This window comes from Canis lupus, unplaced genomic scaffold (genome assembly GCF_011100685.1).
Source record: "Canis lupus familiaris isolate Mischka breed German Shepherd unplaced genomic scaffold, alternate assembly UU_Cfam_GSD_1.0 chrUn_S204H364, whole genome shotgun sequence".
NCBI classification, from domain to species: domain Eukaryota; kingdom Metazoa; phylum Chordata; class Mammalia; order Carnivora; family Canidae; genus Canis; species Canis lupus.
Window position 1 is genome coordinate 26,040 of NW_023330927.1, and position 17,971 is coordinate 44,010.

A 17,971-nucleotide genomic window follows, 5' to 3' on the forward strand; every position below is an offset into this window, starting at 1 on the left:
TATCAGTATTACTCCGAAAACATGGGAAACTTTCCTGTTTCTCCGTCTGTGTTGTTTCAATGGGCATTCTTCAGAAAAGAACAGCAACAGTCTTATACTGGTAAAGGGGCCAAAGTAAGAGAAGTGAGAGCGCCCGTCTCCAGGCAGTCTTGCACCACCGTTTGGGAGGCACCAGGCCCACAAGCAGGCCACCAGGCATTGCTCTCCCCAGTTTCTCCTTTAAAAGGACTCATTTGGCCCTAGCCAATCTCTCCTATGAGTCATGAGCCGTCTACAGTGACCACTCCCCATGGCTGCACCCAAACATGCACTGCCTTGAACAGAGTATGTGCAAAGTAGCTCGATGGAGGAGAAACCCACAGCCATCACAGCAAGGCAGCTCCTCTTGGACTAGAAGTTACTCCCTGACTGGCAGGTCAGTACAGGCAGAGAGGGTGGGCTCTGGAGCAAAGCATCGAGGCCTAATCCTGGCTCTCTCCCTCGAACACGGTACGGATCTCTAGCACATTTGCCAGGCCCAGAGCCAAATGAAAACAAGGGGCCCCTTGCTCAAAAATGAAGAATTTCACGATAACAGCAGATAGAGCTCTAAAGCAGGAGGTGGTCCTTGTAAGCACAGGGCGACTGCACAGGCCACACGCCCATGGAACTGGCTGCGAGAGATATGTGAGTTAGCTGCACACCAGCATTTAGCCAGAGCTCAAGAAATTATCACACCCCCACAGAGCCTCGACTTCAAGTCACACCATCTCGAACATACTATCCAAATGTGGTGAAAATCCAGCCACCTAGTTCTCTGTGATTATGGTAACAGACAAACCCAATTTTATAAATCTGATTAAGAGCAATCTGGCCAAGGGTGATACCCCTTTTTAAACCCTGGGATTTTTATCAGTGAATCAACTATGCTGACTAAAAATCCAGTCTCATCTGAAAGCCTGGGTAGCACCATATTGTGCTTCATTTTTGTGGATCAGTTAAAAAAAAAAAAAGATAAGCACATCCTTATTTATCATGGCCACGGAGAAATCCACGTGTTGTCTGATGAGTCAAGAGAAACTGGAAATAACTAAAAGTTTAAAACAGATGACAATACCAGATATGCCTCACGACTGTGCGGAAAAAACCACAGCTTAGTTCATATGCAAGTAGCTAAGTCCAGCAATACACTTGGCCAAGCATAGATCTTTGGAAGCTAGGATCCATGACTAAGGATCAAGAAAAGGGATGCCATGTCTTGGAGAGAATGTGTGAATCAAGCCAGCATCTGCTTTCTCTTTCATTGTGGTTTCCAGCCTTAGGAAGGGGAGGTGACTTGGGGCACGTGGCTGGCTCAGTGGGTAAAGCGTGTGGCTCTTGATCTCAAGGTCATGATTTCAAGCCCCATTTGGGCATGGAGGCCACTTAAAAAAATAAATAAATAAAATAAATAAATAAATAAAAAGAAAAAAGACTTAAAAAAAATAAAAGGAAGGGGAGGTGACCTGGTTATATCGGGTGAGTGCCTTGATGCAAGTAACATCACGGAATCCAGAAGCCAAGTATGGGCAAAAATCTCCAAAGGGTATTATTCCTCAGGTGTTACTTCTTTCAGTTAAGATTTCTAAGACTAATGTCAGAGTTAAAACAGGTGCCCAAAGCATAGCAAAAATGAAGAAAGCAAATTGTGCGGTTGGGAATAAGGTGTATTTGACCTCAAAGCTCATGTCTTCCCACCTGTGGTGGTGCCAGCTGAGTCCTGGCTCTGCCACACGCTGGCTGGGTGTCCAGCCCTTCCCTCTCCGAGGCTCAGGCAAAGGTGTGCTGGGTGCCCGGTTCAGTTCTCAGCTCAGGCTGGGTCTGCTCTTTATTTATTTATTTTAAGATTTTATTTATTTATTCATGAGAGACAGAGAGAGGCAGAGACACAGGCAGAGGGAGAAGCAGGCTCCCTGCAGGGAGCCGGATGCAGAACTCCATCCCAGGACCCTGGGATCACAACCTGAGCCAAAGGCAGACGCTCAACCATGGAGCCACCCAGGTGCCCCTGGGTCTGCTCTTGATGTGGGGAGTGCTGTGTAGTAATGGGTAAAGAACACAGATCTCAAAGGTAGGTCTCCATGTGTACTGTGTCTCTACTTGTCATTAGTAGCAAAGTCTCAAGCAGATTACTTAATTTTTCTACATCTGATTCTTAACCTGCACCATGGAGATAATACTACCTCCTTTGCGGAGCTGGGAGAGACCTGCCTGGAATAGCGTGTGCCTAGCTGCTAATAGGCATCAACAAGTGGGTTTTGACTGCGTCCCTAATTTCATAATCTGTAAACCAGGCAGGAGAGAGGAACCATATCATGTTGTGAGCCCAGGAAGTTAAAGAACTTGCATTTGCTGTAAGAAACCCACATGCGAGAGGCACCTGGGATCCAGTCCTGCATCGGGCTCCCCACAGGGAGTCTGCTTCTCCCTCTGCCTGTGTCTCTGCCTCTCTGTGTCTCTCATGAATAAATAAATAAAATCCTAAAAAAAAGAAAAAGAAACCAATGTGCTGAATGTCTATTATTTTAAAGAAGGAATCATAAGCTATATTATATTCAAAGAATGGTGGATAAATTTGTTCCACAGATCCCAGAGCACCTTTTATTGTCCTATGCACTCTCCAAATCCACCAAAGATCATTTTAAGATTGAAACTGACTTTCATATATTATTTGCCACCAAATGAGCCTTATCTAATTGAATACTGGGCAGAGAACACATGCAGAAACACTATGAAGTAGGATTATTCCAAACACACGAATGAGGAACATGTTCTAAGATGATCTTAACTAACCTGCAACTAGTATCACGAAGCATCTAGAACAGTGTGTTATAATCATTCCATGAAGGTTATTTCTAGTGTAGATGACTACGGAGTTGGTTTAGAGTATCTCAACTGCTGTCCCTTTGTGGTAAGGACCAAACTGGAAATAAGGCACAGGATCTCCTAATTCCTGGTGAATGGTCTTCTGAGTCAATTCAGAATTTAATTCAGACTGCAGAAGAGAATTGAGGTATTATCGATGGTTGCAGAATTTCTGGTGCCATATTGATCTGCAAGAAGATCCAGCTCTAAGTGTTGGGGGGATCTGGTGACGCAACAATCAACCACAATCCAAACTCACCTGTTGCGTTTGCTGTTGGAATGGAAATAAAATCTGACCTTATTCTATGCACTTCACTATTCAAAGAAATACATTTGCAAATATAACTTGATCTCACATTCAGTCTTGGTGGCTTACTTAAAAAGCAGTCTCTTTATATTTTTGTTTTGAATAGACCTTCTTTTATTACTTGTGTTTGTTTTAACTAGGCAACGTATTCCATGCTCTACTTCAGTTTCTGCCTCCACCTATTTCTCAGAAAAACAACAACAACAATTTGACTTTGTTGAGGGGAGTATGAACACCCCCTCCCATTTAAGTCAGGTCAATGAGCTAAATGCTGGCGACGCTCTAAGTCCTTGGAGCTACTGCCTCTAAAAGCTCTTTATACTTGCTTTTACCATCTTATAAAAAGGCAGTGGATGAGTTTTTATGTTGACTTTATGGCCTTTCTTCTCACACCACACAGATATCTTAACGTTAGGGGCCCCTGCCAGTCACTGTAGACGCATGCAAACCTAATGCATAAGTTCAATGCTGCCTACAGTTTATGCCCAGTGGGAAATAGATGTTTAATTGACCAATTGTAAGATTGAATAAGTGGGCAGGCAGAACGATAACACAGCCCCATCTATGGATACATGTCCCAAGAGCAGAAAGGATCATAGACTCTTTCTTGAGCCACTAACACCAGGTCTCTATTTTGAAGAGAAATTCTTTCATTATTTCAGCATGTAGTGCTATATACAACCTCTTGGGAGGCACAGTAGGAAAAATGAAATAAAATGAAAAATCCTGGATGAAAAAGTATGTTTTTTGATGTGTTCAAACATTGCTAATGGGAAATTATTTCTGCAATTCATTCTTACATTCTGGAAAAGAATAAACTTTTGATATTACATCCCAATTCTAGCATCTTCAAATATGGGTGGTGAGCACATAAATTTGTGTTTGGGGATCCCCTCCCCTCCCAAACCAATTCTCAAATGCTAGACCTGATAAAGTGAAAGTCCAGAAATAAGTCCAGGAACAAGGACAGATCTTAAAAATGGGAAAACATGTTCCTTTCATTCATCTGCTCACCCAACTCTTCCAAAGGGCAGCTGAGTCCTCATCTGGCAGGCAAACAGCTCCAGAACCTCTGTGGCCTCCAGTTCCCGAAATGTTGTATACTCGGTTTCTTAAAATAATCTGACCGCTAGTGAGTAAGTCTCATGAAATTGTACTATCTTTTATCCAGATATCATGACAATCTCTGTCCAATGGCTTCTGGTATGTCAAACATGCTCTCTTCCAGGCTTTCTGTAATGTCTCGTTTACTGGATTAGACCCAAGGGTCAGCTTCATAATTTGAATAGTGTAAAGTAATATTTGATATTGTGTGACCACCAAATTTTGTGAAGAGGACACCTTTAAAAATGACATCCTCCTGATGACCCAACTATGTACATTGAAGACGGGGTCTGGTTATAACATGAGTGGAAAGCTCGGTTGCTGCGCAGTCTTGCCACTGCCTTATGTTTGTCACATGTCCACGGCCATGGTTGCAAACAAGGGTACGACAAAGTCCAAACAACATACAACATGGAACAATTTAAATGTCTTGGCATGGCAGGACTGCCCAAAGTTTTTATTCTCTTTGTGCTTTTCGTTTTTATAATCAGAGGAGTGTTACGATTTTAAACATTTCTAATTTTGAAAATGACAAAAAATTTACATTCTTAACCATTTTTAAGCACATGGGTCGGTCGTGTTAAGTACACACATATGATTGTGCTGCCACCAATCCCCAGGACTCCCTCATCCCAGAGGAACGCTATTTTTAAAAGAGATAATCAAATACTTCTCCAGATGGACCTCATTTTTCAAATTAAACGCAAAGATGGCCAATGGAACGGTCTAATCAGACTAAACCAAGATAATCGAATAGCCTTACCAATTTGCGAATGAACATAACGATAAGCAATGGGCTTTTAATCTGCTTTTGATACAGTGTGGGAAGAGGTCGTTGGCCGAGATGTAGGGATCATACTGAATTTTCTCTGTGTAGCTCCTTAGAGAGTTGTTACTGAAATGCCTCATGATGAGCAGATTTCCTTCTTACTCAGGACTCAACGCGATGGTGCTCTGGGGTTCTGTGCTAAGCCTCGGAAATAGCGGGGAAGATGGTGTTCAACACACAGCCTCCAGGAGCAAGTCAAGCACCGCTAGGGAATTCAGGTAGTCACTCATTAACAGGTTATGCACTGGCGCTTCAGAGAGAGGCCGGAGGAGGCTTGTTCTAAACTTTTCCACCATTTCAGCAGCTAATTTCTATGGAGTCATTCAGCAACACTATTAATACTGGTATTAAGGTCTGTGTCACTGCTGTACCAACGACACTTCACCTGGCCAAAGTTAATGCTTTTCCAAGTGCTGTCAGTTAGAGGACAATCCTGGTTCTGAGCTGAAGGAATTCCCATCTAAATGCAAATCAACACCAGCCCGTCTAGAATTTCTAGCATGTATGAGCAGATACATTTTTCCATCATCAAACGTTCGGCCCCCAAAATGCATTTTCATACAACTGTATTGGCAAGAAGTGTCCCTCATTAGAATGAAATCATGCTTGCTTTCTTCACTGCACCAGTAGCTCCGTAGGTAAGGGTGTTCAGTCTTGATTTCTTTGATTTAATGCATGATACATAAATGGGACAAAAAGAATCATTTTTCAAACCTCTGCTTTTCCCCTCCAGAATTACATATCAGGCTCCTGGGGGCCTCTATTTGATGTCCCAAAAGAATCAAAGAAAGTGTGGCCCAAAGGGAGCTTAACTTTCATTCTGAGATCTACTTCCCTTCCTAATTCAAGGACACTGCCGTCCATCCTTTCATGCCAGAAACAGAAGAATCACCTCGAGCCCTCCTCCTACACACCGCATACCTGGGTCTCACCCAGGCTGGCCGATTTTATCTGCTACATGCCTTCATAATTAACCCCTACCTTTTAGTCTACACTCCTCTGGCCTTAATTCAGCCCTTTGTTGTGTCTCCTGAACAACTGTTCTCTTTTCTTTATTGGTCTGCTTGCTTAGTCTTCTAGAGGCTTCCTCTAGTCTCTTGCCTGCCACTGGAGTAATCCTTCTATTAAAATGCGGGGCTGTGGGGTGCCTGGGTGGCTCAGTTGATTTTGGCTCAGGTCATGATTTCAAGGTCATGATCTCAAGGTCATGAGATGTAGTCCTGTGTCAGACTCTGCAATCAGTGTGGAGTCTGCTTGAGAGATTCTCTCTTTCCCTCCCCCTCTACTCCTCCCCAGCTCATGCTCTCTCTCTCTCAAATAAATAAATGAAATCTTTGGGGGGAAAAAAAAAAACTCACAGCCAGCCAACTCATTACTCTAACCCGCTGCCAAGGCAGGCAACAAAGACTTTTTGCATTTGCATCCTTTCCTCCCTCAAGGAGATGAAGGGTCGATGAATAAGGGTCCTTCCATCTTAAATTTATATTACCCTAAATCTCCTCAATTCAGTCCAGTAGCAGACTGTAGGACATTATAACGCTCTGAGGATAAGGAGAAGGCAGGTCCCTCAGTCCTAACTTTTTAGGATTACCTCCCAGATTGCCAACTTGATGGCCGGTCTGATTGCTGGGACTCTGGCGGGCAGGCCCTATGACTAACTTCCCTTCTGCTCTCCCACGGAACTGGCTCTACTGCTGGACTTTAGTGGGGGAGGGCTCTACTGCTGGCCTCTTGCCTTTCTGGGGACGAGTCTCACCTTGGCACTTTGCATGGGATGGCCTATTAATTAAGGAGATGCAGTAACGGAAGGCTCTGGCACAGATCAGTCAGGAGCTGGCAAGTTTTTTTTTTTTTTTTTCCTGAAAAAAGACTAGATAATAAATATTTTGTATTTTGCGGCCATCTGGTCTCTGTTGCAACTACTCACCTCTGCTGTTGTAGCATGAAAGCAGCTACAGACGATGCATAGATGAATGGGCGTGGCTATTGTATTAATAAAACTTTAAGTACAGAAAGAGATGATGGGCCAGGTTTGGCCCCAAGGCCAGCTCTTGAATTAGGCATATGTGAGCTAAGATGCTAAGTCCGTGTGTGATTGGTGGGCTGAGAAGCCTGGACTTCTCTAGAGGCCGTATGAAATCATACCATGAACATGGGCTTTGGAGATCAGCTTCCTTGGTTTAAGATTTGACTTCTGTGTTGGCTAGCAATGCAGCTTTGGGAAGCTTACTCAGATGCTCTCCATTGATCCTCTTGTATCTTTGGAGGATAGAGGGGTGGGTAGAGAAGGTGGGAGGCTTGGGAACCTGTACATCCCCTTCCATTAGCACATTCACATGCTCAGGCCATGCCCATCTTTGAGAGAAATGCCCTCTGCCTACCCAGCTCCCTCATGGCTCCTCTTTACTCCAAATTTCATGACAAAGCTGCCTCCATCGACCCTTTGTCACCATGCGCTTGCCTAGAGGTCCCTGGAAGGCTAGCTTCTGCCCTGAGCTTAGAGAGAGCCGTGATCAAGATGGTTTCTTCAACAAGAGATATAGTCAGTCAAGGCCTGTTGCATAGTTAGGTGACATCCTTGACAATAGCAGCCCAGGGAAGGAAAAAGCTAATTGCAACATTTTCCACCTCCAAGAAGAGGTGCTATCTGTAGATCACCCTGAAAACTTCCAGGGAGCATCCCAATGCCATGTGACGCCAATATTTGAACCATTGCCTTATCCAGAGTTGCTTCTTTTGGGTGGAAAAGTTCAAGATGAGTCCTAAAGTAGCTGCAGTCATGATGGTTGATTTCACCAACAGAGGGGTTGGCTCTATCAACCAAGACATCAAAATAACTCACTGTGGGAAATTTACATTTGTATCCCTGTCATCATGATGCCGAGTGCATATCTCCCATCTGTTAGGCTGTGGCTCCTGGGTGAGGAGGTGGAGGCACTCCTCAGCTGCTCTAGCCTCGGGTTCCGGCTCCATGGGACCTGCTCTTGCTGAGACTCTTGAGGCAGAAATGATCTCCACTGTCCTCAAACACTCAGTACCTAATATGCTGCCAGGCACATGACAGGATCTTATGAAACAACAGTTGAACGAGTCATTTCCCTCATGGGCCCCTGGGGAGGTGACAGAGGTAGGCCATTTGACGAATTAAAGAAAAATTGAGGATAAAAAGATGCAACATCCTTTCCTGGAGCTCACTACCCTGGGGAACAGAATAAATAAGAATCCGAAAGACCCAGGCCAGTGCTCAGAAAAACAGGCTAAGCTCTCAGCCAAGTACATCTCTCTTATTTGGGCTCTGCCTTCCTCTGCTCATCAAGTCATGATTCTACCAGGGCAGGGACACAGGAAGGATGCCAATTATAATACCTTCTTTTGACAGCTAGGAGAGTAGATATTCTCCACTTGCCTCTTCAACACACTGGCAACACTTGTGTAAGCAACAACTCTCACGATAGCCAATCCTGTTATGAATCGGTTCTCTCTGGTGCTCCTACTCCTTGACCCAATGTGAAATTTTCCCAAACTATTTTTAAAATATCTAATCTGTTGTGAGTAACAGACTATGGAACTGTTAGTTTGCCATTTCTGAGCAGATAATTTTAACACCAAGACCTTATTAGCTTGTAAATTGATATTTAAAATGGTAGACAGGAATATAAAAACAAAACAGTGCCTATTAAAATCTTATCTATTCCTTAATGTCAAGTGATTTGACATATTTTTAGATTTTGGGGGGCACCTGGGTGGCTCAGCGGTTGAGCATCTGCCTTTGGCTCAGGGTGTGATCCTGGGGTCCTGGGATTGAGTCCCACATCAGACTCCCTGCAGGGAGCCTGCTTCTCCCTCTGCCTGTGTCTCTGCCTCTCTCTGTATCTCTCATGAATAAAGAAATAAAATCTTAAAAAAAAGTATTTTTTAAAAAAAGTATTTTTAGGTTTTTAAAGTGCTTTCTTATCTTAAAAAATAAAAAAGGTAATTATTCCAAATAACGATCTTGAAAGACTGGTTGGTGATTTCCTTCCAAATATTCATAACTGGGAATACCGGGGATCTCAGAGATTGATTCAGTGGTAAGTTGGTCAGTGTTTAAAAGAACCCCAACCTTGTGAGTTTATTATCTATTGAATTCAATTAATTATATATTATCTCCCCCACATACATGATAAAACAAGTATAAGTTATCTTTTGATATGTAACCAATCACCCAAAACTCAGTGGCTTAAGAGAATAATAGTAACTATCTGTGATAGACTGAATTGTGTCCCCCACCTCTAGATTTATAGACTGAAGCCCTTGGACCCCAGTGTGACAGAACTGTGAGCCAAATAAGCAGCTGCCATCATAAGTTTTGGGGAGGTTTGTTATGTGGCAACAGAAGAATGGGTACAGCACCCAAGTCCAGATCCTGGACTTCTAGCCTCCAGAACTGTGAGAAATGAATTTCTTTCTTCCTTTTTTTCTTCCATGCAGGGAGCCTGACGTGGGACTCGATCCCAGGACTCCAGGATCACGCCCTGGGCCAAAGGCAGGAGCTTAACCACTAAGCCCCCCAGGCTTACCTCTTCCTTTTTCTTTTTTGAGGACTTTTAATTTATTTATAAGAGAGAAAGAAAGAATGCGAGCAAATGTCAGCAGGGAGAGCAGCAGAGGGAGAGGGAGAAGCAGACTCCCCACTGAGCAGGGAGCCCCACATGGCTGAAAGCAGATCCTTAACCAACTGAACCACCCAGGCGCCTTGAGAAATGAATTTCTGTTAAGCACCCTAGTTTGTGGCATTTTGTTATAGTAGCTGTAGCAGAATAAGACATTATTTCTTATGGTTTCTGTGAGTCAGCGATTCACAAGCAGTTCAGATGGGTAGTCCTGGATCTCTGGTATCAGCTGGGGCTGCAGTCTCACCTGAAGACTTGAGTGGGGCTGGAGGTTTCATGTCTGTGGTGGCTCACGCCCGCTACTTGGGAGTTGGTGGTGGATGTTGGCTGGGGCCTTAGTTCCTCTCCCCTTGGGCCTAATAAGACCTTTTTTCATTCATCCCCAACCAACCATGCTGAACCCTTTTCTTCATATTAAATACATGTTAAATATATCATATTTAGTTTAGTTTATATGTTAAATTTAGTTAATATATTACATATTAAATATATAAGAAGAAATATTTAGTTACATGTTAAATATATCATAGTTTAGTTACATGTTAAATACACCATAAGAAGAAATGTGATACTCTTTACTTTCACCTGTCAGAATTTGGGGATTGTAAATCGAAAAAATAAAATAGAGAATAAGTCCATGTTTAAAGGCTGTGATGTACTACTCAGATCCCCTTTCAGAAGTGAAGGGTTTGCCCCTCAGCTACTGGGAATCTGGCAAGCAATGGCCCTCAACTTCTGGCCAGCATTGCCCTTGGCTGAGGAGAGTTACCTTGCCCATGGTTAACCCTGTTCCAGGAGAGCTGCCATCTAATGTTGATGGCAAGGACAGAAAGGTTGCCATCTAAGGTTGATGCAAGGATAGAAAGGCCTGGCTCCTCTGCCCCAACTTGGGACAAGTCTGGGGAACCACCCCAGCTTTCATGCTCCCTGAGGGTCTGTTGAGGACCTTGTGGAGACAGCACGGCATCACGGCTTCTCCCACAGACCCTCTTCCCTCCTTCTTTCCTCCCTCAGGCATCAATCCCCAGAGTGCTTCCTCATGAACATCCTGTACATTAATTTCTGTCTAGAATCTGCTTCTCAGGAAACACAAGCTGTAGCAGCCACTTTTTCAAGGAATTACTCTCAGAAGAGTTAACCATCTAAATTAGACTCCTTATATAGAGATAAATGAACCTCTAGACTCCAGTATGCTGTGTTCAGCTGCAGACGCAGCTGTTGAAATCAAGTGATAAGACGTGAGGTAGATCTCAAAATTGGCCCACACCCTTCACCTCTTCCTGTCTCCATGCTCTCTGCAATGTGACTTTGTCACTTCTGCTTCATTCTGTTGGCCAAAGCAAGCAAAAAAACCCAGCCTAGCTTCAAGGGGAGGGGAAACAGATTCTATCTTGGGTAAGAGTTAGTGTACCAGTTCTAAGCCAAGGCCTCTATAAGACTTGCATATACTCCCATGCCTCTTGGAATCATGCCACTGTCATAAGAACAAGTCTGGGATAGCCTGCCAGGGGAGGACAGACCACATGGAATGGAGGTGAGACATTCCAGCTGAGGCTGCTCTGGGCCAAGTAACCTGGTAAGTGACCACAGATGTGTGAGTACGCACAGCCAAGACCAGAAGAATGCCCAACCCAAATTGATGACCCACAGCATCGTGAGCTGAATAAACAGCTGCTGTCTTAAGTTTTGGGGAGTTTGTTATGTGGCAATAGAAGAACAGGCATGGTACCCAATCCTGTTGGATACAGGAATCAACCAGGAAGAGAAGAAGAGACCCTGAGCCACGACAGATGCCTTGGGTTCCATCACTGGCTCAGGGGCTGCTGCGAATGGCTCAAACCTGCAATCTTCTTACAGGATCATCCTTGGGGGATGGATGCCATCCCAGCATTTCCCTCCACCTGGGCATCCCATAGCTAACAGCTGCTTGGTGTGAGGGTCAAAAGCCCAGCCTCCTTGCCTCCAGACAGGGAAAATTCTGGTGCAGTTTGCACTCCAGAGCTCCCCTGTCGTCGGCTGAGGCTACATCTCATCCCAAACCACAAAGTCACCTTTCTTCTTCTCTCCTCTTGTACCTACAGGTTTATTCTGAACACTCTGTAATAAAGCAACAAACTTGCACCCCAAACCCCATCTCAGACTGTTTCTGGGGACTCTGACCCAAGACATAGGTCAAGAGTGAAATCCCTAGAAGAGAAAGGGGAGGATCACAGGAATGGCTGTTATGGAAAGGGAACCAGAAAAGTACCAATCACTTGAATACCTTCACATCAAGTTTTTCAATGCATGGAACATGATTCTTCCACTGTCCGAGACAAAAATCTCCTGCCACCCAAGGAATTGCACCCATTTCCTTGATGAGCAGAACGTAAGGCTCACTTTTTCTCTTCGGTCTTTTACTGATTACTTCTTTTTAATCCTGTCCCGATTAGAGTTTCAACTTAGGGCAGTCCGGGTGGCTCAGTGGTTTAGCACCGCCTTCAGCAGTTCGTGACCCTTGGAGACCTGGGTTGGAGTCCCGCATCGGGCTCCCTGTAGGGAGCCTGTTTCTCCCTCTGCCTGTGTCTCTGCCTCTCTGTGTGTCTCTCATGAATAAATAAATAAAATCTTAAAAAAAAAAGAGTTTCAACTTATTCCCATTTATAGGAATTCCCATCACTTCCATTCCAACAGGGGCTGCCCCATCTCCTCCCCTCCACGTCAGGATTCTCGAGTTGTCTACACTAGAGATCTCTGCTTCTTTACCTCTTCACCATTCAGCCCACATTCCGTGGCTTCTGTACTTGACCACTGTATTCCTGCCAATGTCACCAGTGCCGACCTCAGGCCTTACATTCCAGGCCATTCTGTTGTATTTGACATCACTGGTAACTCCCTCCAAAGGCGTGAAATACAATGAAGCACATTCCTTTTGCCTCTGTGGTACTGTGTTTGCCTGTGTTGCCTACCTAATCTCAAGGCAATCCAGAATCCTTTTCTTTTGTTTGTGCCTTAAATGTCCATGTTTTTCTGGCTCACTTCTCACCTACCAGATATTTTTCTGGATTATTTCATCTACGATCATGGCATAAATTACCATTTATTCTGATGATGTTCAGTCTTAATTTCTAGCTCCAGATGCACATACCCAATTGCCCTTTGGATACCTCCTCTTGAAATGTTCCATGGGCACCTTATTATACCACCACCACCCGAACACACATATGCACACACACATGCCCCATGTGTGCTCACACACATGCACACATACATAGCCTGCTCCTCTTCCTCCCTTGTTCCCTATCCAAGCGAGTGCAACTACCATTCATCTAGTTTCCTGAGGCAAGACTTCTGAAATCACCCTTGATTCTTCTCTTTCCCCCTCAACCATTCAATCAGAGCATTCCAATTCCTTTAATTCAACCTCTTGAATAGGTCTTTACTTCTTAACACTGGTCCACTTTGTTCTACCGTTAGCTGCCACCAGGCTGAGATAATTTCATGCTGTGTCATGTCTGAATTCCTGTCCTACTCGAATCCAATCTAGTTTCCACATGTACCCAGACAGAGCATCCTATAATGCAAAGCTGATTATTGCTCTCAGCTGAAGAAAAGTCCACTTCCTTCCTCTGGGATTGGTTCTTCCACTCACTCAGACTGGACTGGGTGTTTTCTCCCATGATAACAACACAGGTTCTAGCAAACTCTGTTGTAATTATTTACCCGCCTGCATCTCCCAGATAGATGAATCTCCCTTCTTTGTTCAACCAGTTATTAGCTATTTCTTGAAGCCCTCCAATATATAATGTGCTGTTAATCAAGTCGTGAAAAGGACAAACATGTCCTTTCCTCACACATTTGTCACCTGCTCACCCTTTCCTTTTTTTTTCTGCTCACCCTTTCCAAACACAGTTTCTAGCACATAGCAGTTGCTTAGTAAGTATTTGCTGAGTAAATAAATGATAAAATGAATACTTTCTATCACAGACTAATTACCCTACCCTCATTCCAATTTTAGAATAAAATTCACATTTTATAAAAGTGATCTTCAGAGTCAATGTTTATAGAAAGTCTCTTTTTGTTCCAGAGGGCAGAAACAAATTATATCTGAATATTTTCAGGCTGACAGAAGTCTTTAAGCAATCACATCTCTCCAATGAAGATTATGCTGGGAGCAAATTCATGAAATCAGCCAAGCTCTTAAGGAACTGAATACCTAACTTAAAGAGGATCAACATAGCCTGATGACAAAGACGCACATTTTGTATGAATTTGAAATGAACACCAGCCCTGTTGCTAAGCAGGACCCAGCCCAGTCATGGCTGCAGGGCCCCATGACAAGGGCCCCTGGATGCCTCTGGTGATAACCTTACCCAGGGGACAGGCCTGTCTAATGTCAGCGAGCCAGTGTCTTCTGATTGTGAACGTATCATTTCAGAACATAAGTGGGGAGCCCCTGGTGATCACCCTGATTTTCTGAAGCTCACACTATATAAACACTGTAGTCTTGCCTGAATCACCTTTTAAAAAAATTAGAGTGAAATATACGTAACATAAACTTTACCATTTTAACCATTTTGAAGTGTATGATTCAATGGTATCCAGTACATTCACCCTGTTGTGCAAGCATCACCCATCATCTTCAGAACTTTTTCATCTTTTCAAACTGAAACTCTTCCTCACCGAATGACAATGCCCCATTCCTCCCCATCCAGCCCCTGGCGCCCACCATTCTATTTTCTGTGGCTGTGAATCTGACTACTCTGGGGGCCTTGGACATGTGGAATCACACAGCATTTGTGCTTGTACAACTGGCTTATCACTCAGAATAATGTCCCCAAGGATCATCCATGCTGTAGCAGGTGTCAGGACTTCCTTCCTTTTTAAGGCTGGGAAAGATCCCATTGTATGGAATACCCACACCTTGATTCTCCACTCAGGACATCTGGATGGTTGCTGAAATGCTGGCCGTAGGTGTGGAATTGCAGGCCCTGACGAGGACATGTGGCGTGTCCATCACTGAGTGTGGGATACTGCTGAGGACACTTCCATGCTGGCCCCAGAACCACCTTAGACATCCTGGAAGGACTCAGGCTTGTTGGCCTCAGCCATGGGCTTCTTAGTGGTGTGAAGCTTACACAGCTCAGAACACCATTTCCCAGTCAATGGCACATGAAAAAATTGACATTGGACTGAGAGTGCTCTCTGGATTCTCTTTTATTTAAATTCTGTAAGGCAAGCACAAAACTTCTACAATCACAGACAACCCTTATGGCTGTCACCATCACTTCCAGTGACCTAAACCGCAAATAGCTGCTCTCTCTTCAAATCGGTGTCTCTTCCTGAATGGGGTTATTCTATCCAGTATCACTAATCAATGAGAAAAAGCCAATATTTTGAGACGTTTGTGTCTCCTTTACCCTCAGAAGCCTCTCTGCTGGCCCTCCCCGCTGCTCATGGTCCCCACGGGCTCCTTCTACCCCCGATCTCCTAGGCCACAGGCCTCTGGTAGGTTTGGCACAAGGCTGGAGGGAGGGAGAGGCAGAGATGCCAGGATTTCTAGCCCTCAGCCTCAGAGGGGGCATCTCTGGCCAGTGGCTGCTTCTCCTCTGTGGCTCCTACTCCTGCCAGACAGTTCTACAGGGTTCTACTCCCATTGGGTGGGCTCCAGTCACACCACTGCCTCTCATTGCTCCTTTAGCCCTAGAGGTGTAGTGGCTTCCTGCTTTTGACAATCTGGGTTGCCTCACCATTCCCTTTTTGGATTCTTTTTGTTCCATTATCTCTATAACCAAGTCTCCCCTTGTTGGATGCACAGGAGAGCCTTTCTAGATCTTTTCTCATTCCCATTCAAGAACACGGATGACCCTCCTCCGAGGCCCAGAGCTCTCCAGGGTCAAGCTGCTCCTCATCTGGACTCTTCCTCTGCTTCCTTGCCCTCCTGTTTCCAGCCCACTTCCTAGTCTGACGCTGGGTTCCTGACCCTGAGAGGTGCCCACGGCCCTCCTTCTCCATGCTGCATGTCACCTCATTCCCACCCAAGTCATGGCTGGTTTTCTTCTCTGGAAGGCTCTCCCTTCACCTCTTCCTTCATTCAAACCCTACCACTTATGCAAGGCTCAGCTCCCCCGGCACTGCAGCAGCAGGGCAATCACGGCCCTCACCAGACCAGTGTTTCCCTTCCCTACTCCTCTAGTGTGGACCACCTGCTCACTCTCCACTCCCCACCCAGCCTTCTTTCTGCTTTTACTTAATTGTTTCATCTGAATGTTATTCTGTTCCCAGTAAGACTGGAATCCCCAGAAGGTAGAAACAAGAGCTTGCATCTGACCTCTTGGCATCTAAAACAACACTCTGCAAAACATACATCTCATAAAGTAATCACCAAGGGAGCACAGAGGATGGTGATGGCATGTTCTCTGCATGACAAACACATCTTTCCCTCCAAAGATAATGACTCTTATGGCTGGATACTGTCTTCCAAAAAGCTACGGTGAAATCTCAGCCTCTGATGGTTGTGAACGTGACCCTGTTTGGAAGCGAGGTCTTTGCGGGTGTGATCAAGTGAAGACAAAGTCCTATTGGAGTAGGGTGGGTCCTAATCTGATATGAGTGGTATCATTATGAGAAGAGGAAATCTGGCCACACGCCCAGAGACACAGGGTCCACAGCCACGTGAGGACAGAGACTGGTGTGATGCTACCACAAGCCAAGGTATACCCAGGGCTCCCAGAAGCTGGAAGAGCCAAGGAAGGGTCCTCCTCCCCAGAGACTCTGCAGGGAGCACGGTCCTGCCCAAACCAGGACTTCAGATCTCCAGCCTCTGGAGCTATGAGGCAACAGCTTCTGGTTCTTGTAGCACCCCACCCCCTGTTCCCTTCATGCCACTTTGGTTCAGCGGCCCCAGGGAATGACTACAGCAACTGAATCCAATAGTTCCATCCATATAGATGGACTTCAGGGACATGGTTCTTCTATCCCTGCTCGCACGTTCCTCAGAGGAGCCAGGCACGGATGGAGAGCATGTCCACGCTCCGGGCCCACCGTGCTGATGCTGAGCGCACAGGCCCTGCGGCTCAGCCAGCTTCCTTCATAAGTGCCCGTGGACCCTCCCCCTATGCAGGGGCAGGGATGCCTGGCTACCAGCCACCACTCTGCTCTGAAGCCTCACCTCCTTGGGCGCACTTCCTAACACAAATGGTGTCAAAACGTGAAATCTTAAAAGTCTAAAATAAAGCTTCATTTTAAAAACTCTTTTTGCTTTACCTCTTTTTCCTCTAGTATCCCAATCAAGATAAATTCAAATAAAGCTTTTAACGACTGACTTTTTAAAGAGGCTGAGGCAACCAACACTTCCTGGCCAGGTTCCAACATTCCCAGTCTCTTTAGTTTCCCTTTGCCTCCTGCACCCTCCACATCTCTTTCTCAGCCTGTGATTCATGATAAAATGTACCAAATGTGTCAGGGGTGCACAACCTTGGCTTTGGCCTCAGACTCTGCCCTCCCTCCTGACGCCTGGAGGCCCGGCCCGCAGGAGAAGGCCAGACTTACGGTTCTGGGGGAAGCATAGTGTGTGGGCGATGCCGATGGAGGCCTGGCTGCGCTCTGGAAGGAGGACGGGCAATACCTCTGGCCTGTGTCCGGAGGGGAAGAGGAGGCATAGATGCGATTTTCCAGTCGCTCAGGCTCATGCTTGTAGGATTCGAGAGGAAAGGTGTGTTGCTTGGCCACCTGGGTGGGTGTCGATGGAGAGGATGAGAGACCCGAAGCTGAGGAGGAAATCAGAAAGTGCTGTTAGAAGTCTGGCTGAGGTAGAGGAGGGCAAAGAGTGCTCCTTCCATTCTTAGTACCGAACATCTCAAATGGCAAGAATCTGAATTATTAAATTTTAAATGTTGGGGACAAGTCTATCTATCTATATCTATCTATCTATCTATCTATCTATCTATCTATCTATCTATCTATCTATCTATCTATCTATATCTATCCATTGCATCCCCCAAAATAGCTACATTGAAGTCTTAACCCCTGGCACCCATGAAGATTTGGAAATAGGGTCTTTGCAGACATCATCATGTTAAATGAGGTCACATTGGAGTAGGCTTGGCTCTTAACCCAACGGGACTAGTGTCCTTAGAGGAGGAGAGGACATAGAGACAGACATGCACCCAGAGCAGAAGCCAGGTCACAGAAGCCAGAGACTGAAGTGATGCATCT

At 45.2% G+C, this 17,971-nt stretch overlaps 1 protein-coding gene across 1 annotated transcript in view; it reads right to left on the reverse strand.

Annotated features, from left to right (window-relative positions):
* Window positions 1-17,545, reverse strand: part of LOC119878906 (5'-AMP-activated protein kinase subunit gamma-2-like) — a gene marked incomplete at its 5' end in the record, with an annotated part of 39,376 nt that extends 21,831 nt beyond the window's left edge. Inside the window, one exon of the mRNA XM_038589445.1 lies at window positions 17,306-17,545. Within this exon, the coding sequence (XP_038445373.1) occupies window positions 17,306-17,545 (240 nt within the window). The remainder of the gene's footprint in view (window positions 1-17,305) is intronic.
* Between the last annotated feature and the right edge of the window lie 426 nt (window positions 17,546-17,971).